Source organism: Macaca fascicularis, chromosome 6 (genome assembly GCF_037993035.2).
Source record: "Macaca fascicularis isolate 582-1 chromosome 6, T2T-MFA8v1.1".
NCBI lineage: Eukaryota > Metazoa > Chordata > Mammalia > Primates > Cercopithecidae > Macaca > Macaca fascicularis.
In genome coordinates this window covers 79,426,967-79,451,010 of record NC_088380.1, presented here as the reverse complement: position 1 = coordinate 79,451,010, position 24,044 = coordinate 79,426,967, and the positions used below count along the sequence as shown (strand labels likewise).

Here is a 24,044-nt window from a genome sequence, read left to right as displayed (position 1 = left end):
AAAACAGTTTGTATGAGGGATCTTAAAGTGGATATATTGAAATGGGAAAATACTCCTATAGTAACTATATTTGAATTCCAGATTATTAATTTTCATAGAATTTGGTGTTTTCAAAATAATGGATTGGTGATTAGAGGTTGTAAATGAGTTCACCTTCTTTTTTCTTGTGGAAGAGTAAGTGGAATTAAGAAAAAGCCAGCAGGCCTTTAAAATATTGTCCCCAAAACTCGTGCCATTGGGATTTTGAAAGCATGTTACAAGTTTTAAGAACATTTAACACTGTATCAGTTATGACCACTAAGTAATGTCTTCTCATTTTCATCCTTACTTCCTTAACCCTGCTTCACTCTCAAAAAGCAGACATTATAAATGCAAATAAAAACTGTCATTTTTCAAAGTGGGTATCTTGGGAAGCCAAAGAGATGTGTTAACAAATTTTTATCACTTTTTAGAATAGTTTGATAACTTATCTTTTAGAACTATTTTTGGTCCCTATCATACTTTTTAAAGGTACTGATATCTTTGATGATAGATTTGATTTTTGAGAGAAATTGAAAACTAATTCAGAGCCGTGTCATATAAATACAATCAACTTAAGCTCTTCCTTTAATATAATGAGACTTTTCTTTAATTTTTATTCTAAAATCACCAAAATGATTTGAAATAGCTCTATTTTGTGTAATGAATTGCTCTCAATATTCAGGAAATTTCACGCAATGACAGGATCATTAGCACAATTGTAGACATTACCAGAATGACTAATTTTTAAACAATGAGGGTATATTTGTGTGTCTATGTGTATTTGTTAAAAACTCAAAATTTTTATATTAGTAGTTATTGTAGTTACTGGAATAATGAACCCTCATTATTAAATTGAATAACAATGGAAGTAGGATTCATGAGTATACTATCTTTTCTTTTTTTTTTTTTTGTCTGAGACAGAGTCTCACTCTCTTGCGCAGGCTGGAGTGCAGTGGTGCGATTCTGGCTCACTGCAACCTCCGCCTCTCGGGTTCAAGCGAGTCTCCTGCCTCAGCCTCCCAAGTAGCTGGGATGATAGACGTGCACCACCGCACCCAGCTAGTTTTTATATTTTTAGTAGAGACTGGGTTTTGCCATGTTGACCAGGCTGGTCTCAAAACTCCTGACCTCAAGTAATCCACCCACCTTGGCCTCCCAAAGTGCTGGGATTACAAGTGTGAGCCACCACGCCTGACCTGTTTTCTTTTTCATTGCAATTATTTATAAAATCTATAATGAAACTTATGTAAATGAAATTTTATTAGACTTAGAAGTGTAAGTGTACTAAACTTGTAGCCTCCACATTTATCTGTTACCTATCACTTAAAATGTGTTGCATCGATTTTGCTGAAATGGAGTCTTGTTTTATCATGTCTTTGTTGTAAGATGATATTGCTTGTTTTGAAATACTGAACTTGAAGAAATACATAAGGGTATAAGACATATAGTGAAGACACCGTTAGTAAAGTATTTAATGTTTATATTTTGTTTTAAGATCATTTAAAAAATCAGTAGTTTTGACTTGCTCTGTTTAAGACTCATTGATACTGGACATGAATAGGGTGGATTCATTTGGATTTAAACTTCATACTGGGCCAGGTATAGTGGCTCCTGCCTGTAATCCCAGGACTTTGAGAGGCCAAGGTAGGAGGATCACTTGAGCCCAACAGTTTGAGACCAGCCTCGACAATGTAATAAGACCCGTCTTTATAAAAGTAAAAAATAAAAATAAATTAGCAGGGCATCTTGCTGCATGCCATTAGTCCCAGCATACAGCATACAGCATACTTGGGAGGCTGAGGTGGGAGGATTGTCTGAGCCTGGGAGATCGAGGCTGCAGTGAGCCATGACTACCACTGCACTCCAGCCTGGGTAACAGAGTGATGCCCTGTCTCAAAAGAAAAAATATGTATATTCAAACTGTTGAGTTTTAAATATTTTCGAATAAATGTCCAAAATGTGTGTTTAATAGTATGAAATATGGATTATAAGTTGTAGGGGATATTATTATATTTAAAAGAACAATCCAGATTTTGCTTAGAAATCAATCACACAAAGGTGTCTAAGTAATTTCTGAAATACCTTATATTTTCATCTGTTACAGAGAGATTCTTATTTTTAATTGTAGTCTCCCATATTTAGTAAAAGAAGGAAAAAAAAGAAAAGAGGGGAAGGGAAGGAAGGAAGGGAAGGAAGAAAAGGAAAGAAGGAAGGAGAGAGAGAAACCTTTACCAAAACCGGTATAAGAAATAGAGTACTACACTTACAAAGTTAACATTGTGTCTCAGAAAAGAAACTAGAGCCATTTTAGGTAAAGGACCTAACATGATACCTTTGCTCTAGGATTTTAATACACCTCATTCTTTCATAAGAATTTTTCACACAGGGACTTGCTGCTGCCCCAGCTGGCATGCATGCATGCAAAGACCCCTACAGGTACACAAATATATGAGGACACCTGCAGGTACCCTGCTGGTGTGCACACAAGTGAGGACCCCCACCGCCCCGCCTGTGCATATGTGCAGGGTGAGGGAGCCACCACCACCCTACCAGAGTGCTTTTGCCAGCAGCCCCCATCAGAGTGTTCTTACCAGCAGACTGGGAACACCTTATCCCTCCAGTACAGCGGCTAGTAATCCTGATCTCAGTCCCCCAAGATTAGAACACATCGCTAAGGAGTGCTGAACTAAGCCTTGGCCCCCTTAAAGTGACCAAAAACGAAACCAATCAACTAAATCCAACTTATACCATAGCCAATTCCTCAAGAGCCTCGAACAATATAAAAAAAGAAAGCCCAATCCAAAAGACAGCAGCTTCAAAGGTTAAAGGAACACCAGCCCACAGAGTTGAGAAAGAATTAGCACAAGAAGTCTAGCAACTCTAAAAGCCAGTGTCTTCTTACCTCCAGATGACCACACTAGCTCCCCAGCAATGGCTCTGAACCAGACTGAAATGGCTAAAATGACAGATAGAGAATTCAGAATCTGGATGGCAAGGAAGCTCGTTGACAAACAAGAGAAGGTTGAAATGCAGTCCAAGGAGCACAGTAAAACAGTCCAAGGGTGGAAAGATGACATAGCCATTTTAGGAAAGAACCAAACAGAACTTCTGGAAATGAAAAATTCACCACAGGAATTTCAGAACACAGTGGAAGTATTAATAGCAGAAAAGACCAAGCTGAAGAAAAAATCTCAGAGCTTGGAGACCACTCCTTTGAATCAGTGCAGAGAGACAAAAATAAGAGAGATAGAATTTTAAATAATGAACAAAACCTCCAAAAAATATGCCTACATCAAGAAGTTAGAATGATCACAAATTTATAACCTAACATCACCATGATGAACTAGAAAAACAAGACCAACCCCAAAGCTAGCAGGAGAAATCAAATAAAATGAGAGCTGATCTGAATGAAACTGAGACATGTAATCTATGCAGAAAATCAACAAAATGAAAACTTGGTTCTTTGGAAGAATAAGATTGATGGACTGCTAGCTAGACTAATGAAGAAAAGGAGATCCAAATAAACACACTTAGAAATGACAAAGGTGACATTACCACCCATCCCACAGAAATACAAAAAACCCTCAGAGATTAAACACCTCTGTGCACAAAAACTAGAAAATGGTGAATTCCTGGAAACAAAACCTTCCAAGGTTTGACCAGGAAGTATATGAAATCCTGAACAGACCAATAATAAGTTCAGAAATGGAATCAGTAATTTAAAAAAACAAAAAACCTACCAATCAGAAAAAGCCGTGGACCACATAGATTCATAGCTCTATTCTACCAGACATATAAAGAAGAACTGATACCAATGCTACTGAAATTATTCTGAAAAATATCAAGGAGTACATATTCCTCCCTAACTCATTCTGTGAGGTCAGCATCATTCTTATACCAAAACGTGGCAGAGAGACAACAAAAAAACAAAAACTTCAAGCAGATATCCCTGATGAACTTAGATGCAAAAATCCTCAGCAAAATATTAGCAAATTGAATATAGCAGCACGTCAAAACACCACCACAATCAAGTAGGCTTTATTCCTGGAATGTAAGGTTGTTTCACCATATGCAAATGAATAAATGTGATTCATCAGATAAACAGAACTAGAAACAAAAACGCATGATCATCTCAGTAGACACAGGAAAGGGCTTAGATAAAATTTAACATCCCCTCATGATTTAAAAAAAAAAAAAACGGAAAAGAAAAAAAAAACCTCAACAAACTAGGCATTGAAGGAACATACCTCAAAACAATATAAGCCATCTTTGAGAAACCCACAGCCAGTGTAATGCTGAACAGGCAAAAGCTGGAAGTACCCCTTGTGATAACCAGGAAAAGACAAGGATGTCCACCCTCACCACTCCTATTGAACATAATACTGGAAGTTCTTAGAACAATGAGGCAAGAGAAAAAAAATAAAAGGCATCTGGATTGGAAAAGAGGAAGTCAGACTATCTTCACGGACAATAAATACTATTCTATTCCTAGAAAACCCCATAGTCTCTGTCCAAAGGCTCCTAGAAGCAATAAACAAATTCAGGGTATAATATCAATGTACAAAATCAGTACCACAAGCCAAGCACCATGGCTCATGCCTGTAATCCCAGCCCTTTGGGAAGCTGAAGCAGAAGGATCACTTGAGCCCAGGAGTTGGAGACTAGATTGGGCAAAAAGAGTGAGATCCCATCTCTACAACAACTCAAAAAATTACCTGGGTGTAGTGGCATGCACTTGTAGTCCCAGCTACTTTGGAGGCTGAGGGAGGAGGACCACTGGAGCCTAGGAGATGGAGGTTGCAGTGAGCCATGATCACGCCACTGCACTCCAGCCTGGGTGAGAGCACAAGACCCTATCTCGATAAAACAAAAGTCAGTACCATTTCTATACACCAATAACGTCCAAGCTGAGAGTCAAATCAGGAGTGCAGTCCCATTCACAGTAACCACAAAATGAATTAAATACCCAGGAATACAGCTAACCAGGTAAGTGTGAAAGATCTCTACAATGAGAATTATAAAACACTGCTGAAGGAAATTGGAGATGACACAAACAAATGGAAAAACATTCCGTGCTTATGTAGTACCCAAAGCAGTTTACAGATTCATTGTCATTTCTATCAAACTACTAATGTCTTTTTTCACAGAATAAGAAAAAACTATTTTAAAATTCATATGGTACCAATAAAGTCCCAAATAGAACAATCCTCAGCAAAAAGAACAAAGCCAGAGGTATCACACTACCTAATTTTAAACTGTATTACAATGCTACCATAACCAAAACAGCATGGTACTGGTACACAAACAGACACATGACCAGTGGAATAGGTTAGATCACCCAGAAATAAAGCCTCACAACCACAAACATCTGTTCTTCGAAAAAGCTGACAAAAATAAGCAATAGGGAAAAGGCTCCCTATTTAATACATGGTGCTGGTGTAACAGGCTGGGCATATGCAGAAGATTGAAACTGGATGCCTTCCTCTCATCTTGTACAAAAATTAACTCAAGATGGATTAAAGACTTAAATGTAAGTTCTAAAACCATAAAAACCCAAGTAGAAAATCTAGGACATACTGTTCTAGGCATAGACCTTGGTGAAGATTTCATGAAGTCTCCAAAAGCAATTGCAACAAAAACAAAAATTGACAAGTAAAACCTAATTGAAGAGCATTTGCAAAGCAAAAGAAACTATCAACAGAGTAAACAGACAACCTACAGAAAGAAAGAATTTGCCAACTATGCATCCAACAAAGGTCTGATATCCAGAATATAAGGAACTTAAATCAAGCAAAACCCAAACAACCCCATTAAACAATGGGCAAAGGACAAGAACAGACACTTCTCAAAAGACATCCATGCTGTGCCATTAAGCATATGAAAAAGTGTTCAACATCACTGTTCATTAGAGAAATGTAAGTCAGAACCACAGTGTGATACCATCTCACCAATCAGAATGTCTATTATTAAAAATTCAGAAAATAACAGATGTTGGTGAGGTTGCAGAGAAAAGGGAATGCTTGGCCAAGCGCGGTGGCTCACGCCTGTAATCCCAGTACTTTGGGAGGCCGAGGCAGGCGGATTACGAGGTCAGGAGATCAACACCATCCTGGCTAACATGGCAAAACCCTGTCTCTACTAAAAATACAAAAAATTAGCCGGGTGTGGTGGCTGGTGCCTGTAGTCCCAGCTATTCGGGAGGCTGAGGCGGGAGAATGGTGTGAACCCTGGAGGTGGAGCTTGCAGTGAGCTTGCAGTGAGCTGAGATTGCACCCCTGTACTGCAGCCTGGGCGACAGAGCAAGTCTGTATCTCAAAAAAAAGGAATGCTTATACACAGCGGGTGGGAATGTAAATTAGTTCAGCCACCGTGGAATGTAGTTTGGTGATTTCTCAAACAACTTAAAACAGAACTACCATTTGGCCAGCAATTTCATTACTGCGTATACACCCAGAGGAATATAAATTATTCCTCCATAAAGACCACATGCATGTGTATGTTCATCACAACACTGTTTGCAATAGCAAAACCATGGAATGAACCTAAATGCCCATCAACAATAGACTGGATAATAAAATGTGGCACATATACCCCCATGGAATACTACACAACCATAAAAAGGAGTGAGATCATGTCCTTTGCAGCAACATGGATGGAACTAGTGGCCATTATCCTTAGTAAACTAATGCAGGAACAGAAAAACAAATACTGCACATTTTCATTTATAAGTGAGAGCGAAATAATGAGAACACGTGGGCCAAATCATGGAGCTTATCTAATAAGTTTATGTCCAACATTAGCTATAATTAGTTCATTTCCAACCCCATAACACAGGGAGGGAATCAGATGGGTGATGCCAAAAGTTCCTGCCATGGCAGGGCTCACATAGGGCCACTGAAGCATGGTTCATCCAAAGTGCTTCTTGAGTTCCCTCTGCCCGCTAGACCACCTCTTCAGTGTAGTGAGTCTGGAATGGGTGCTAATTCACTTCTTCATGAAATGGATGCAGCTGGGGGCCATTATCCTAAGTGAATTAACACAGGAACAGAAAACCAAATACCACATGTTCTCACTTAAAAGTGGGAGGTAAACATTCAGTACACACGGACACAAAGAGGGAAACAATAGACACCGGACCCTACTTGAGGGTGGAGGATGGGAGGAGGGCAAGGGACAAAAAAATACCTATCAGTTACTATGCTCACATCCTAGGTGATGAAATTATTTTACACCAAACTCCAGCAGCACGCAATTTACCCATGTAACAAACCTGCACATGTACTGCCTGAACCTAAAATTAAAATTGAAAAACAGTAAGTCTTTTGTTTGAGATAGTCTCTCTGTGTCACCCAGGCTGGAGTGCAGTGGCACAATCCTAGCTCAGTGCTATCTCGAACTTCTGGATGCAAGGGATCCTCCTGCCTCAGCCTTCCAAGTAACTGGAACTACAGGAGCACACCACAACGCCCCGCTAACTTTTAAAAAAAATTTGTAGAGATGGTGTCTTGCTTTATTGCTCAGGCTGTTCTTGAACTCCTGGGATTAAGCAGTCCTCCTGCCTTGGCCTCCAAAGTGCTGGGATTACAGGCATGAGCCTAGTAATGCACCTAGTCAAGGACTCCTTTTTTTGTGAACGGATTGCTGTAATTAGAATTCTATTTTGCTGTGATTCTGTTATGTTGAAACAAGGTTACATTTTTTTCTTTATCTTTATTGGAGTACAATTTACATTTACATTCTTAAAAAGTACCCATTTTAATTGTACAGTTTGAGTTTTGACAAATGTAGTCTACACTTCCCACATTTTCTTCTACCTCTTTGTGTTCAGTGCCCTTGTTGTACTCTGGCCTGCTCTTGTTTGTCATAGATTAGTTTTGTCTTTTTTAAAAATCCGTTTTCTTGAGGCATAATTTGCATACCATAAAGTACATGCTTTTGTTTACCTTTTCATTAATCGTTTTCCTGACTCCAGAACATTTATTTTCCTTCATCACTAAGATATTGCTTTGAGATGTGGAGTCATGTAAAGTCTTGGAGAAGAGCTTTGATTCCACCTTCTCTTAAAATTATATGTAATTTGTTAGTTAATTAAGAGTTGAGAACGTATTGAAGTACTTTTTATAGATGGAATGTTTTATAAGCAAGCATTATTTTAAAATGTGACCATTTTACTTTGACAGCTGGTAGGTGTTAGAAGTTTGAAATTTAGGAGGCTACTTGTTTTGATATGAATAAATTCCTAGTGTCTGCCTGAAGATGTCCATCTCTTTTTTCATGAGGAGTTTTGTTATTTTGGTTACAGATTCCTTTCCTCCTCTAGTCGTCTTTTTTTTTCCCCCGTTTTAACCAGATCCATCTGATTATTGATGTTGGGGGTGGGGACAAGTTTGCTCTTCCTTTGAGATTGTTGCTGTTGTACCTTCAGCAGAATTGTCCCTCTTTGTTGCCATTCCTTGCCATTGTTACTGCCACTTCTAATCTCTACTATTCTTTTTACCCTTGCTTTTCTTTTTCATTTTTTCTTACATTTGGATAAACTTATCTAGTTTCTGATAGCTTTTCTGAGATCCTAGAATATTAAAGTTAAGGTAAATGAAATGATACTAACTGGAAAATGTTTTAAACTAGTGCTGATATCACTTACATAAAAATGAGAACATAAAAATTTTATTTATTTAACTATAGAAGCTTAGTATTCTTATAGCTAAAAAGAATATTTTACAATTAGAATAATATCATGGGTAAACCAACAGCTATATAGGAAATGTAATGGATTTTCAGGAATTAGACCACAGAGGCTATAAAATGTCAATGGGTATATTTTCTATAACACATTGTATGTAATTTTGTTTCCTAATATTGATCTTGAAATTTGTGTAACTTTAAATAATTTTTCATTGTAACCATAGGTTTGACACTAAAAATAATTAGATATTATTTTACCACTTAAGTTTATTGAGTAGAATTAAAATTAAATACAATGTAGCTTTTTGTTCCTTTGTTTTCAGTATTGGTCTCTAAGTATTAAAAAAAATAATGTTTACTAAACCTAGGGATTTTTTCCCCCATTCAAATGAAGGAAAACTGTTCAATATAAATACTTATCTAGAACCATAATAGTACAGAGGAGCAGGATTGAAATCAATCAAACCATAATAGATATGACACGTTGTCAAAGGATATAATACAGATGCCTTGGTTTTTCCACACAAGCTTATGAATTCACTGTACTTTTTTTTTTTTTTTTTTTGAGACTGAGTCTTACTGTGTCACCCAGGCTGGAGTGCAGCAGTGTGATCTCAGCGCACAGCAACCTCCACTTCCCGGGTTCAGGCGATTCTCCTGCCTCAGCCTTCTAAGTAGCTGGGATTATAGGTGCCTGCCACCATGCCTGGCTAATTTTTGTATTTTTAGTAGAGACAGGGTTTCACCATGTTGGCCAGGATGGTGTCAAACTCCTGACCTCAAGCGATCCACCCATCTCGGCCTCCCAAAGTGCTGGTATTACAGGTGTGCGTGAGCCACCGTGCCTGGCCTAATTCATTGTACTTTTTAAAAGTAACAGTAGAAAATAATCAGAGATCCAAAATACCTGGTTTTAATTACTTTGAAGTTCAAATGTTCTATTCCTTTGTCTGTATTGTTATATTGCATTTGTATTAGAGAAGGTAAAATATAAAATTGATGCTCTGAAGAGTATCATCCCCATCAGTTATCTTCCATGGGATGCTAACTTAACAGACTAGCAAAATTGGAAACTTTGTGCCTTCAACTGTCGAGGTGGTTACAAAGATCAAAAAGATACAAGCTGCTTCCAAAAAGATCCAAGTCCAGTAGTAATAACAAAACACAAACTATTGTGAGTAGTAAATGCTGTAATTATGTTGTGTTAAGAATAGGTGAGAATACGTAAAATTTACCATTTTGACCACTATTAAGTATACAGTTCTATGGTATTAAGTACATTCACACTATTGTTCAACCATCACCATCATCCATCTTCAGAACTTTTTTATCTTCCCCAGCTGAAACTCTGTGTCCATTAAATAATAACTACCCGTTCTTCTTTTCCCTGCTTCTGGTAACAGCTATTCTACTTTCTGTCTATGAACTTGACTACTTTAGTTTTCCTATTATTAAACAGTCTTTGTGACCACTAGCCCAGCACATAGTAGGTATTCCATAAATTTCTAAATTAAATGGCATTTAGGAATTGAAAGGCATTGCTTATGTCAGTGGATTGACTATATATTTTATATGTACCCAAACTGCCAATTATTGTTATAATAACCTTGTTAATTCATAGAAAACCTTTTGTTTTCTCAAGTATTTTTTATTTAAATTCTTTTCACATAGTTTACCTTTTTTTTAGACTGAATCTGGATATGGATCTGAATCCAGCTTGCGTCGACATGGCTCAATGGTGTCCCTGGTGTCTGGAGCAAGTGGCTACTCTGCAACATCCACCTCTTCATTCAAGGTGTATAGTTAATGGATGCCTTAAGTTAAAGCAACATAAATTGAGCTTAGTATTGGATGTTGTGAACAGAATATACTTGATAATTTTTGAACAAGCTTTTTAATAATATAATTTATTTGAACTTATTAAAGAAAAACTTAAGGTATAAAATAATAACTCATACAAATGAACACGTCACTGATTTTATTTCATTCATTTATTAGGTAAAACATAAAAAAACTGGTTCAAAGGAAAATCTGAAGAACTGAAACGATTTGCAAATGTGTGCAAAACTGGTCAATATCCACAGATTAATAATCAGTGCTTCTGCACCAGACAAAATTCATTTGCATCTCTATGAACAAGAATTATTTATACTACTCAGTTTTTTACTAGAAGAGTTGTAAAATAGCTCAAATGCAGTGAAAGGCAAAAGTGTCTGTATGATCAAACAGTACTTTCCCAAGGGTACCATAAATGACAGCTCACCATTACTTTGAAAGGACACTAGTAATATTTTTGCCCATTTCAAAGTCTTTCACAGTTGTTCCTCACAATTTTGTTTAATTTGAAAATATCAAATGTTATATTTGCAAACTGTCAGGTGTTACTACTTTCTTGTTTTCTATAAAAAATAAGGCTTTTTTATAAGTGATATCACTTGCAAGGTTATCACTCCTAAGTGACTTATCACTATCAAGCCAATAGATTAGTCAGTTTCAAGCCTATTCCTAGAAGTATTATATTGAACTAGACAGCTCTCCTTATCCCATGCCCTCAGTTATAAGGTGCAGACCTTAAAAGTTGATGAAATACCATAGGACCAAATAAAATCCAGTTTTGTTTTACTTGAATTACATCTCCCTATTTTGTGTTTTGCAGAAAGGCCACAGTTTACGTGAGAAGTTGGCTGAAATGGAAACATTTAGAGACATCTTATGTAGACAAGTTGACACGCTACAGAAGTACTTTGATGCCTGTGCTGATGCTGTCTCTAAGGATGAACTTCAAAGGGATAAAGGTTAATTAGGCTATTACCACTATTTTTACTTGGAAAATGAATGGATTAAAAGCCTCTTGATCTCAAAGGGTAATGTCTTTAAGTGATAAAGGTATCTATAGTCATTTTTTGCTGCAAACCCCCAGTGAAACAGATTTCAGTGTCCTTGTAACTTGGGTACTTCAGTTACACATACTAATTCATTTTGATCATCCATACCAGATGCCATTGAAGACCTTTATTTTATTTATTTATTTTTTGTTGAGACATGGTCTCATTCTATAGCCCAGGCTGGAGTGCAGTGGCACGATCATAGCTTACTGCAGCCTCGAACTCTTGGCCTCAAGCAATCCTCCTACCTCAGCCACCCAAGTAGCTAGGACTACAGGTGTGCGTCACCACACCCAGCTAATTTATTTTTCTATTTTTTATAGAGATGGAGGTCTCACTATGTTGGTCAGGTTGGTCTTAAACTCCTGGCCTCAAATAGTCTTCCCACCTTGGCCTCCCAAAGTGCTGGAATTATAGGTGTGAGCCACTACACCAGGCAGAGATTTTCAAATGATACTCTTTATTCCATTAAAAAATGGTATCATCTTGGTAATACGGAGCATTTCACATTATTATTATGTCTGATAAATTTACCCCATGATGAGTCTTAGAGGAGATAAGTATATGTTAAATCCTTCAGGTCTGAAATCAGCCAGTTGATCTCTTTCTCCTTCTTCCTCTCGTTTCTCTTTTTCTCCCCTTTCCTTTCTTTTTGTCTTTTCCTCTCTCTCTCTTTTTTTTTTTTTCCTGAGACGGAGTCTCGCTCTGTCACCAGGCTGGAGTGCAGTGGCGTGATCTCAGCTCACTGCAACCTCCGACTCCCTGGTTCACGCGATTCTCCTGCCTCAGCCTCCCAAGTAGCTGGGATTACAGGCACGCACCACCATGCCCAGCTAATTTTTGTATTTTTAGTAGAGACTGGGTTTCACCGTATTGGCCAGAATGGTCTTAATCTCCTGACCTCGTGATCTGTCCACCTCGGCCGTCCAAAGTGCTGGGATTACAGGTGTGAGCCACTGCGCTTGGCCTCCTCTCTCTCTCAATCTCTCCCTTTCTCTACCCTTTTTCTCATAGAAGAAGAAATCAGTAATAGAAACCAAAATAATAATTGTATATACATTTAAAAATAATTTTATTGTTTTTATTTAAAAGAAACAAGATATCTTCAATTAACTTTTAGTGTTAGGTTTATAGTTTAACTTTCCTTTGTTAGTGCTGAAAATGCTGCTGATGTCAACATTGTTCTTCAGCTTTTCACTTAATTTATTGTGAACTACTTTACCATTATTACCAAATAGGACTAAGTTCATTCCCAGTATAACTAAGTGGCTTGACATGGTTTCATTTCTCTTTCTTATTAAATGTGTTTGATCTGGATCCAAGTTCTTTTTGTCTATTCTATATTCCCTTTTTCTGCCGCCTTTGGATGAAGTTTTTATATATATATAAAATTCCACTTTATCTCCTTTGTTGGCTTCTTAGCTATAACTCACGGTTTTATTATTTTATTGGCTACTTTAAGATTTATAGTTTGCATATTTAACTTACCTCAGTCTACCTTCAAGTAATATACCACTTTATGTGTAGTATCAGAACCTTCCAATAATGTATTTCTTTGTCCTCACTCCTGAGGCAAGAATCTTCTGAGTTCTCACCAATTCCCTGTGAATTACAAGGTTTTCCAGTCTGCATTATAAAGCAAATAATTTTCCCTGCTCCCATGTAAGCTTCAAGTGCTGTTTCTTGGAATCCTTTAAGAAGGTTCTATCCCTTGCCTTTATAGTTTGCTCACTTGCATGTGCTATCAGTACTCTGCAGAGTACTCAGGGGTAGCCTTCTGCCATTCTCCAGTGTTCTCTGTCTGTCAGTTCTCTCCTCTCCAGTACTCTGCCTTGTGAACTATTGCTAGTTGCCTTTGTCTCTGGGTGCTCAGCTTCATCTCATTTCAGGGAATCCAGAAGGCTCCTCCTGGGTTTCCTGTCCTTACTGTACAGTTTGGAAACTCCTAAAACAATGAGCTAGAGCAGACATAGAGTTCACTTCATTTGTTCCCCAACTATTAAGGATCACTGTCCTTTTTTGCCTGATAGCCAGTGTCTTGAAAAGCATTGTTTCATATATTTTGTCCAGTTTTTACTTTTATGCTAGAGAGTAAATTCAATCCTGGTTATTTCATCTCGAACAGAAGCAGAAATCTGTATTCCTTTTAAAGTTTCTCAATTTTGTGTACATTTAGTAGCCTGGAAGTTATTTTCTGTTTTTATTTATTTGTTTGTTTATTTATTTATTTTGTAGGCAGTCTCCTTCTGTTGCCCAAGCTAGAGTGCAGTGGAATGTTCATAGCGCCCTGTGACCTCAAACTCCTGGGCTCAAGTGATCCTCCTACCTCAACCTCCCAACTGGCTAGGACTACAGGCATATACCATCACATCTGGTTAATTTTTAAATTTTTTGTAGAGACGAGGTCTTGCTGTGTGGCCCAGGCTGGTCTTTAAACTCCCAGCCTCAAGGGATTCTCCCACCTCACCTGCCCAAAGTACTGGAATTACAGGCTTGAGCTATTGCGCCTGGCCTTGAAGTCCTTTCTATTTGTTAATATAAAAACTTTTATTAAAGATTTTGGTTCGTTAATGTGTGACTTTTTCCCCCTCTAAAAATAAAAAACACCTGAACTTCTGTTTCTCCTTCATTAAAAAAGAATACCTTTTAATCAATTTAAATGTTACAGATTAGCTTTATTATACTTGCAAGTAGTCCTTTAAACAAAAACAGGGCACATATAGAATATGATGCCTTGTTTATCTTTTTTTTTTTTTTTTTGAGGCGGAGTTTCATTCTTGTTGCCTAGGCTGGAGTGCAATGGCACAATCTCGGCTCACCGCAACCTCCGCCTCCCAGATTCAAGCGATTCTTCTGCCTCAGCCTCCCTGGTAGCTGGGATTATAGGCATGTTCCACCACACCTGGCCAATTTTGTATTTTTAGTAAAGACAGAGTTTCTCCATGTTGGTCAGGCTGGTCTCGAACTCCCGACTTCAAATGATCCGCCCGCCTCGGCCTCCCAAAGTGCTGGGATTACAGGTGTGAGCCACTGCGCCCGGCCAGTGTTTATCTTAATGGTCCATACCAATAGTGTATAGTATTAGAAGGACAAAAGTGATGGTGAAAAAGTAGAAGTTGGGATGCAGTGATAACCAGGTTGTGTAGATGACTTAAAAAATATTAGACATTACACTGAATCTTTTCTGCTACATGTTTAAATAAACAGCAAAATGTAGACTGATGTATTAGTTTGCTAGGGCTGCCATATCAAAGTACCACAGACTGGGTGGCTTAAACAACAGATTTATTTTCTCACAGTTCTGAGATAAAGGTATTGGCAGGGTTGGTTTCTTCAGAGGGCCATGAGGGAAAAACCTGTTCCAGGCCTCTCTTCTTGGCTTATAGGTAGCCAGCTTCTCCCTATATCTTCACATCATCATCTTTCCCTTTGTATGTATCTATGTCCAAATTTCCTCTGCATATTGTACAGTCATAGTGGATTAGTGCCCATCCTAATGACCCCATTTTAACTTAATTACTGCTTTACAAACCTTGGCTCCAAATAGCCATATTCTAAGGTACTGGAGATTAAGGACTTCAACATATGAATTTCTGAGACACAATTCAGCCCATAACAATTGATTTCCCTACAAATGTTATTTATGAGATACCAACTGATTGATTGATCCTTTGATTTTTATTTGAGACATGGTCTCCCTCTGTCACCCAGGCTGGAGTGCAGCGGCACAATCTCGGCTCACTGCAACCTCCACCCCCCAGGCCCAAGCAGTCCTCCCACCTCAGCTTCCCCAAGTGGTTAGGACTACGGGCGTGCACCACCACACCCAGCTAATTGTTGTATTTTTTGTAGAGACAGGGTTTTGCCATGTTGCCCAGGCTGGTCTCAGACTCCTGAGCTCAAGCAATCTGCTTACAAGCGTGAGCCACCTGCTAAGCCTGAAATACTGATGTTTTTAAGAATATATGCTGGGTATAAGGACATGGACCATAATTTCCTACTTGGCAGAGCAGAGTTGCTGACCTGAGTTTAAAGGATCTCTGTGGATATACTGTCATTAAATTATTAAAACTAAGTTTATGACTTAAATAATTTTAAGAATCACTGTCTGTCTTTATGTATATCATTCAGTAAGATTTAATTAACATTTTAAGTCTAGATACTCTGGGGATTACAGAAGTGGCAGACATCATCTCTTACCTAAACACATTGTTTAATTTTAAAAACAATACATATATACCACATTAAAAGTAAAATTTCTTCTAATCTTACTCTTCTATTTATTGTTTAATGACTTGAAGTAGATTTCTCAACATTTCTCAACACCTGTTTCCTCAGCTATAAAATGGTTATTATATCTAGCACCTGTGATTGTGAGAATTAAATGATAATGTATATGTTAGCACTGTGTTTAAAAGCAAAAACTCAAATAATAGCTGTTATTAATATAGTTAATTTGGATTATTGCTGGGGTGACAGGAAGCAGAAATGTACAAGATCCAAAGGGGGGATTTAGCCTAACAGACTTGAATGTTGGTAAGGGAGACCAGTGTGACTGGAATGGAGGAACTTTGTATTAGGATGATGGTTTCAAACCATGTGAGATATCCCTAAGAGTTCTGTAAAGTTGCCTCAAGGATGCACAAGGAGTTCTTTCGGGGAAAAAAAGGGAAGTCCACTCTTTTAGCTTATTTTCATCATTTTTATATATTACTGGCCTTAAAAATATCTTTTAAAAAGCTTTAAAAAGCTGAAAATCGCTGTTTGATGCTGGTAGGCTATTAGGTGGAGAATATTGAACACAGAAACAGTTGCGATTTAATCTAAAAAATAATGTTCACATTGGTAATTTGAAAAGTTACTGTTTAGGCAAGGATATAAGTTGAAGTTAATATTTTTAAAACATTAATCATTGTAGGTAATTGTAACATAGATTAGAATGGTGAAAGACTTTAGATAGGGGAAAATTATGTGGTAACCAATTGTAGCAATGTAAACATCTGTAAATGAGCCCCTAGATAAGCATGAAGAATAGAGGAAATCCATTAGAGGGGAGTTACCATGATTAATTTTTGTAATGTTTTATAGTATTCCCCATGTACTATGTTAAATACTTTAATTATCTGAATATAATTTTATAATAACATTATGTAGGTATAAGTATAATCCCTTTTTATAGACGAGAGAACTGCACAGAGAAGCTAATCAACAATGTTAGCATAGCTGGTTTGTTTATGGAACTACTTTTAGTAATAGACATTTCTTTAGAGAAATTGTATAGGAGATGTGAACCTAGTGTTAGTATAAGAAGTCACAGGAAAATAAGGAGTCATTAGCATAAAAATAGTTGGAGTCATAACAGTGAATAAATGCCCATGGGGTAGAAGGATAAATATCTGAGGAAGGAGACTTGAAGTTTGCCCACAGCTAAAGAGTAAAGGGAAATTTAATTTTTAAAACGAACATAATATAGGGTCATGTTAGCAAGATGTGAGAATCATCAAGGCTGTTTGGTCTTGTCAAGTAGAAATTTGACATGTAAGCATGAGCAGTGTCAAATACAAGCATAGGCGTCAAGAAAGAGATGGGAGCAAACCATAAAAACAGATTTTATTAAACAGTAGTTAACCTTTGAAAAACCTTTTGTTTTTGTTTTTGTTTTTTCTTTGAGACAGGGTCTTGTTCTATCGCCCAGACTGGAGTGCAGTGGTGCACTCATAGCTGCAGTCTCCAACTCCTGGGCTGTTTTGTAGAGATGAGGTCTTGCTGTTTCCCAGACTGGTCTCAAACTCCTGACGTCAAGTGATCCTCCCACTTAGGCCTCCCAAAGTGCTGGGATTACAGGCTTGAGCCACCACGCCCAGCCTGAAAAAACTATTCTGTATCTGTTTTGGGGGTGGAGGGTTACGGTAAAGGGGTAGAGGAAGATTTAATGTGCTGGTGGCTGAGAAATATTTGGGTGGCAAAAATAAATAGTAGTTTGGCTGATATTGTAATCATCTCGGGAAGCTTTAAAAAAGAAATAATTGTATCATACCCTTCACCGTAGTCTCAACTAAACCAGAATATTCAGGGGTTAAGGGGAGAGAGAGAGATTAAGGTTTTGTTCTTTAAAAGTTCCTTAATAGGTAGATAACCAAAAGTTCCTTGATACGTGGATACCCTCTCTAGTTATGAGCTAGCATTATAAACAAGCCTTCTGAAGGCAGAAGGAAAGCACAGCAGAAAGCGGAAAACAAATGCTATATAGAAGGCTTTTGAGTTTTCCAAGAAAACAAGTCCTTCAAATTGGGAGAATAGGTCAAATCTAGAGCAAACAAAATATCTGCTGCTACTGTAGAAAAGAATGCATGAAGGTAGAATTGAAGAGTGAGTAACAAACTGCTTTAATTTTTCATTGATATGATGCAAAAAAAGTAGGGAAATTTGAGAAGGCCCCGGGAAGTAAGGATCTCAAAAGGTACTTGAAGGTCATCTTTATGGGATTATGCCAGGGGACTAATTTAGGAATAGTCGTATTGTAACTTCAGCTGATGGTCAGCATGGTTTTTTATCTGAATATGGTTTAAAAATAATGTATCTAAAGACATTTCACAGCATATTTATTGAGCATATCAGATCTTACTCATCTTTGTATTTTCACTGGTAATCAAGGTATGCTCATATTGAAGTCTATAGGAATGATGGAAGTGGAAAAGAAAAAGAATTGAATATTGAGATCACAGCCAGGTAGAAATGAATACAAGGTATTAATAGATAATAGCAGTTTATGATTTGTAAAAGTTGTTATAGATGATTGGCAACATTTTCAAGTGATTATTAAAAAACGAAATAGTCCAGTAATTAGAAAATGGCAGTACAGAAGATTTTCTATGGTGATTCCTACCATTTAATCGAAGGAGGGAAATAAGGTATCAAATTGGGCTCTGCATCCATAAAAAGGACAGCTAAGATGGATGAGATGTTCCTTATAGAGCCATGGTGCTCCTGAGGTAAAAAGATAAAGGCAGTAAGTAAGACATTAGTTTAAAATGTAGATTCCTTCTTTATAAAGGGAGTTCCTCAAAAGATAGATAAAGGAGCCATGTAGGCTGGGTGCAGCAGCTTACACCTGTAATCCCAGCATTTTTAGAGTCAGAGGTGGGCAGATTGCTTGAGCTCAGGAGTTCGAAACCGGCCTGGGCAACATGGTGAAACCTCGTCTCTACAAAAATTAGCTGGGCTGGTGGTGTGCGAGGCTGGATTGCTTAAACCCGGGAGGTGGAGGTTGCAGTGAGCTGAGATCGTGCCACTGCACTCCAGCCTGGGCAACAGAGCCAGACACTGTCTCACAAACAAGAAGAAGAAGAAGCCGTGAAAAGCTTGATAAAAGCAGGAAATAATGTTGGGAGCTAAGATGCAGGAATTTGCATTATGATTGGAATGCATAGTACAGAGAATTAAAGTATGTGAGGTAGTAGAAGGGATAGCACGTAGAAGAAAGAGGTATGTTAAAGTAGAACAAAAGAGATTCTGTTTTTTCTGCAATTAGAGAAGCTAAAAGGGATGTCCGGGTACAGATATACACTGGGATGAATGAAAATTGATATCTGCAAGTCATTATATTTTCCCTGCACATCCAGAAATAGTATATTTAAGAACTCTCGGCTGGGTGTGGTCACTCACGCCTATAATCCCAGCACATCGGGGGGCTGAGGCGGGCAGATCACGAGTTCAGGAGTTTGAGACCAGCCTGGCCAACATAGTGAAACCCCTTCTCTACTAAAAATACAAAAATACTGGCTGGCTGTGGTGGAACACACCTGTAGTCCTAGCTACTTGGGAGACTGAGACAGGAGAATTGCTTGAACCTGGGAGGCAGAGGTTGCAGTGAGCAGAGACCATGCCACTGCACTCCAGCCTGGGTGACAGAGTGAGACTCCATCTACAAAAAAGAACTCTCAGAGGCAAGCTAAGGTGTCTTCTACATAGAAGGTACCTTTTATAGTCCTGCTCAGTCCTTCTGGTCCTGTTACAGAGTTGAAATGGCCCCATGTAAGGGAGCAAGATATAGGAAGACTACAGGGTGAAATAATTCATAACTCAGTAACCTTCCCTTACACAAATGAGAATGAATGTGGTTTAAAAATAATGTATCTAAAGACATTCCACCACATATTTATTGAGCATACCTTGATTACCAGTGAAAATACAAAGATGAGTAAGACTTCATACTCACAAAATCAGAATCCAGAGTAAAATGACTCAGTTGAACATAAGAATAGACATTAATTTCTGTTTCTTTTCATCCTAATTTCCTTAAATATATTTTATTTAGTGGTAGAAGATGATGAAGATGACTTTCCTACAACGCGTTCTGATGGCGACTTCTTGCATAATACCAACGGCAATAAAGAAAAGTGTAAGTAATACATTTTTCCCCTCAGCTGGATAAAGTATACTTTCAGAAGTTATGTAACAACTCACAAAGAATAATTACCTGATTGATTAATTTTTATAAAAGCAATAGAACTGCTGGAATCCAAGTGAAAATAGCTTCCAAGACATGTAGGTAAAAATCACATTCTGACATTATGTAATAATGGTGACATTTACATATGGATGTCCAGCTGTCCCAACATCATTTGCTGAAAGGACAATTTTTTTTTCCCTTGGCACCTTTGTGAAAAACTGATAGGCTATAAATGCGAGTGTTTATTTCTGCACGCTCAATTCTGGTGAGTTGATGTACGTGTCTATTCTTATTAAGAAAATACAAGCTTTAAAAAAGCTTTATTGAAATATAATTGACATACCATTTAAAGTGTATTATTTGACAAATTTGGATATTTTCATAAAACTATCAACACAATCAGTTCTTCTCATTGCTCAGTAGTGTTTTATTGTATAGATATACCATAGTTTGTGTATCTAGTCATTCACTGGTAGATATTTGGGTCAGTTACAGTTTTGACTATTAAAAATAAAACTGCTATGAGCATTCATATACAGTTCTTTTCATGGAAATTTATTTTATTTATTTTGGGTAAATACCTAGGAGTAGAATGTTCTAATCGTATGGCAGATATATATGTGTTTAATTTTTAAAGAAACTGCCGAACTGTTTTTTACCAGCCACATATGAGAGTTCCAGTTCCTCCACATCCCCACCGGCACTTAATATGGTCAGTCTTCAAATTTCAGTCATTCTAATAGGTGTGTAGGGATATGTCATTGTGGTTTTAATTTGCATTTCCATACTAACTAGTGATATTAAGCATCTTTTCATGTTTTTATTTGCCATTTATATCTTCTCTTCGGTGAAGTGTGTGTTCACATTTTTTGCTCATGTTGGGGTTGGTGTTTATTATTATTTTTTGTTTTTTATTTTTTTTTTGAGACGGAGTTTTGCTCTTGTTGCCCAGGCTGGAGTGCAGTGGGGTGATCTCGGCTCACTGCACCCTCCGCCTCCTGGTTTCAAGCGATTCTCCTGCTTCAGCCTCTTGAGTAGCTGGGATTATAGGCATACACCACCACACCTGGCTAATTTTGTATTTTTAGTGGAGACGGAGTTTCTGCATGTTTGTCAGGCTGGTCTCAAACTCCCAGCTTCAGGTGATCCGCCCACCTTGGCCTCCCAAAGTGCTGGGATTACAGGCGTGAGCCACCGCGTCCGGCCGTTGTTCATTATTAGTGAGTTTTGAGTTTACTTCATAATTCTGGATAGAAGTCCTTTATTAAACATACGCCACACAAGATTTTCTCCCAGTTTGTGGCTTATCTCTTTATCCTCTTAAGAGTATTTTCAAGAGCAGAAATTTTACATTTTGATGAGGTTTGACAGTTTGTTCTTTAATGGGTTATACCTTTACTGTCATATCTCTAATAGTTTTTAAAGTCAAAAGTGTCATTTCATTTATAAGGATTCTACTAAAATGATTTCTTATTAACTATAGAATATTACACTTTCTTGTTTGCATCTTTGAGTTTTAAGATTTTTTGTTTAATTCAAAAACTAACCATGAATTAAAATGATAAAATTGAAACATAAAAGGCATTGAGTTTAAGTAAGTGCATTGGTCCTGATTTAAATTTGTATGTTTATTTTTAAATTGTATATTATTTTATTAGGTTCTTTAGTTTATCTTCAGATATTTTTTAAGTTCTAGGTTTTTCAAAATATAAGGTAGTTCTTGCCATAATTAGGTCCTACTCTAAGCTGTCAGAATGTTATTGTTAAAGTATTGCTCCTCCTACCATTTGATTAATTGGGTGCAGCACAGCAAATAAATTTCAGGAAACAGAATCTAGAAAAAAAAAGGACTTGAAAGTACATATGCTGCCACAAAGCTTCTTTGCTCATAGAGCTTGCATAGGAGATTTTTAAATGTTGGCCTACAGGAGGAAAATTAAAATCCCAAAATCTGCTCTGACTTGCTAATTTTCTAAACATTTTCTAATCTTAAATTGTGATGAATTATTTCTTCATTAGAAATATTTTCAGTGAATAACTTTCATTTTCAGTATTTCCACATGTGACACCAAAAGGAATTAATGGTATAGACTTTAAAGGGGAAGCGATAACTTTTAAAGCAACTACTGCCGGAATCCTTGCAACACTTTCTCATTGTATTGAACTAATGGTTAAACGTGAGGACAGCTGGCAGAAGAGACTGGATAAGGTAAGACTAAGGTTTTTTTTCTTTTAAAAATAATCACACTTTAAGTTTTATGTATTGTTTGAATATGTAAACCAAGCTAACTTCTTAGGGAAAAATCTTGGGTTGATAGAAATAGCAGGTGATACTAGTACTCTGAAGCTTTATGGGCATCTTAAACTCGTTTGCCTAACAAGATTCACCAGTTACTTGTTTAATTACTATACAGTATGCTTTCTTGAAAGATTTGCTATAAAAGTTTTTGTGATGATGTTAGTAATGATTTGGAATAGAAGTGTTGAGCCATTTAACATTACCCACCTTCAAGTGTATGATGTATGAAACTGCATTTAAGGCATACGAACTAACTTATATGCCAATTTACAAAGTTAAACATTTACTTATTACAATAATACTCATGTGTTTTTTCCATGGTCAGTGATATCGTTTCACATACATTATGTTGTTTGAGCATTTGCCCTATGTTCACATTTTCCCACCTTTGTTTAAACTGCAGCACTGATAATATTACAGTATGACTCTTTAGTTTCTAGTGTGAAGTATGGCTCAGTGGATTTGTTAAGTAGGAAAACTTCTATTTATAATTCAGCTTTAGAAACATAGTAAAATATTAGAATTGAAACATACCTTAAAGTTCCAGTCCAATGCCATCATTTTATAGAAGAAGGAATTGAGGCCCAGAGGCTTGTCAAAAGGTGAAAAGTAACAGAGTTAGAGGCATTTTTCTCTATTTTTATGTATCAGCTCTGGATACCAGATTAGACATCAGCCAGAATCGTATTCATTCTGAGTTATATTGCTTGCAGAGTTTGAAGGCCTTTGAATTTGATCAGGACACTGAGGAAAGCAGTGTTAGCAGTATGTGTTTAGGAAGGTTCCCATGTTTTAGAAGAAAAGAGAACAGTTCAGAATGCACAAGTGCAGGTGAGAGTAAGCCATTTTGATTAGGAATATGTCTTCTTTTAAAACAGGCAATGAAAACATCCTTTTAAGGTATAGAAAATTTATTATCATCCTGGAGCCAGACTATTATATCTTCGAAGATTTCAACTCTGTACTCAGTGTGTATCAAATTGAATTATTAGAAGAGTCCCTGTTCACACAAAAAAACAATGTGTTGAAAAACATTAGACTGATGCCGGAATACATTAGACTGATGGTTCAAGAGTATCATTCAACTTCTCCAGACTAGCTTATTTCCAACTTTTTGGCAACTTTCTCTCTCTTTAGTCTCTTTTTCCTTCACTAAGAGATTGTATTATTTGGTCACATACTCTAACCACATTGCCTAAAATAAATTTTTTTAAACCTTTGCACGTTATATAACACGACTTCCTGATTTTTTTAGCATTCAAGTTTATTTGCCATGTTGAAAAGGGGAGATAGATTTTTGATTGCTTTCAGCATTGTTTATCTTACCAGTTCCCTTTCTTTATTGGGTAGCAATGAGCAGAGCAAACCAAAGATCTGCAGAAAAAAACTATTTTTATTGCTTCTCCATGCAACACTCTTCACCAAAGAACAGCCAGAAAATATGGCAGTATTGGTTAAAATCTGGACACTACTGTGTTTTATAGTCTTCTTACAAATCTATCTGATGTCAAATTTTATTAACTTTTTCCACTGTAATTTTTTCTCAAGGTTGAAATAACTGGATCCCAGTTACATTTTACATGGAATGTAAGTGTGTGTGTATTTGCACATGTGTGTACACACAGTATGTGTGTGTTCATATATATATATATAAAAAAAATATATGCAGGGTATGTGTGTATTTATTGGTAATCAACTCTAT

At 37.1% G+C, this 24,044-nt stretch overlaps 1 protein-coding gene across 10 annotated transcripts in view; it reads left to right on the top strand.

The window, feature by feature from the left end:
* The window catches only part of CERT1 (ceramide transporter 1), a 148,215-nt gene that overhangs the window by 77,734 nt on the left and 46,437 nt on the right, over positions 1-24,044 (top strand). For all 10 annotated transcript variants that reach the window (XM_045393874.2, XM_015451613.3, XM_005557184.5 and 7 more), the window contains 4 exons: positions 10,394-10,501; positions 11,363-11,501; positions 19,909-19,992; positions 22,095-22,252. In XM_045393874.2, coding sequence (XP_045249809.1) covers positions 10,394-10,501; positions 11,363-11,501; positions 19,909-19,992; positions 22,095-22,252 — 489 coding nt within the window. The remainder of the gene's footprint in view (positions 1-10,393; positions 10,502-11,362; positions 11,502-19,908; positions 19,993-22,094; positions 22,253-24,044) is intronic.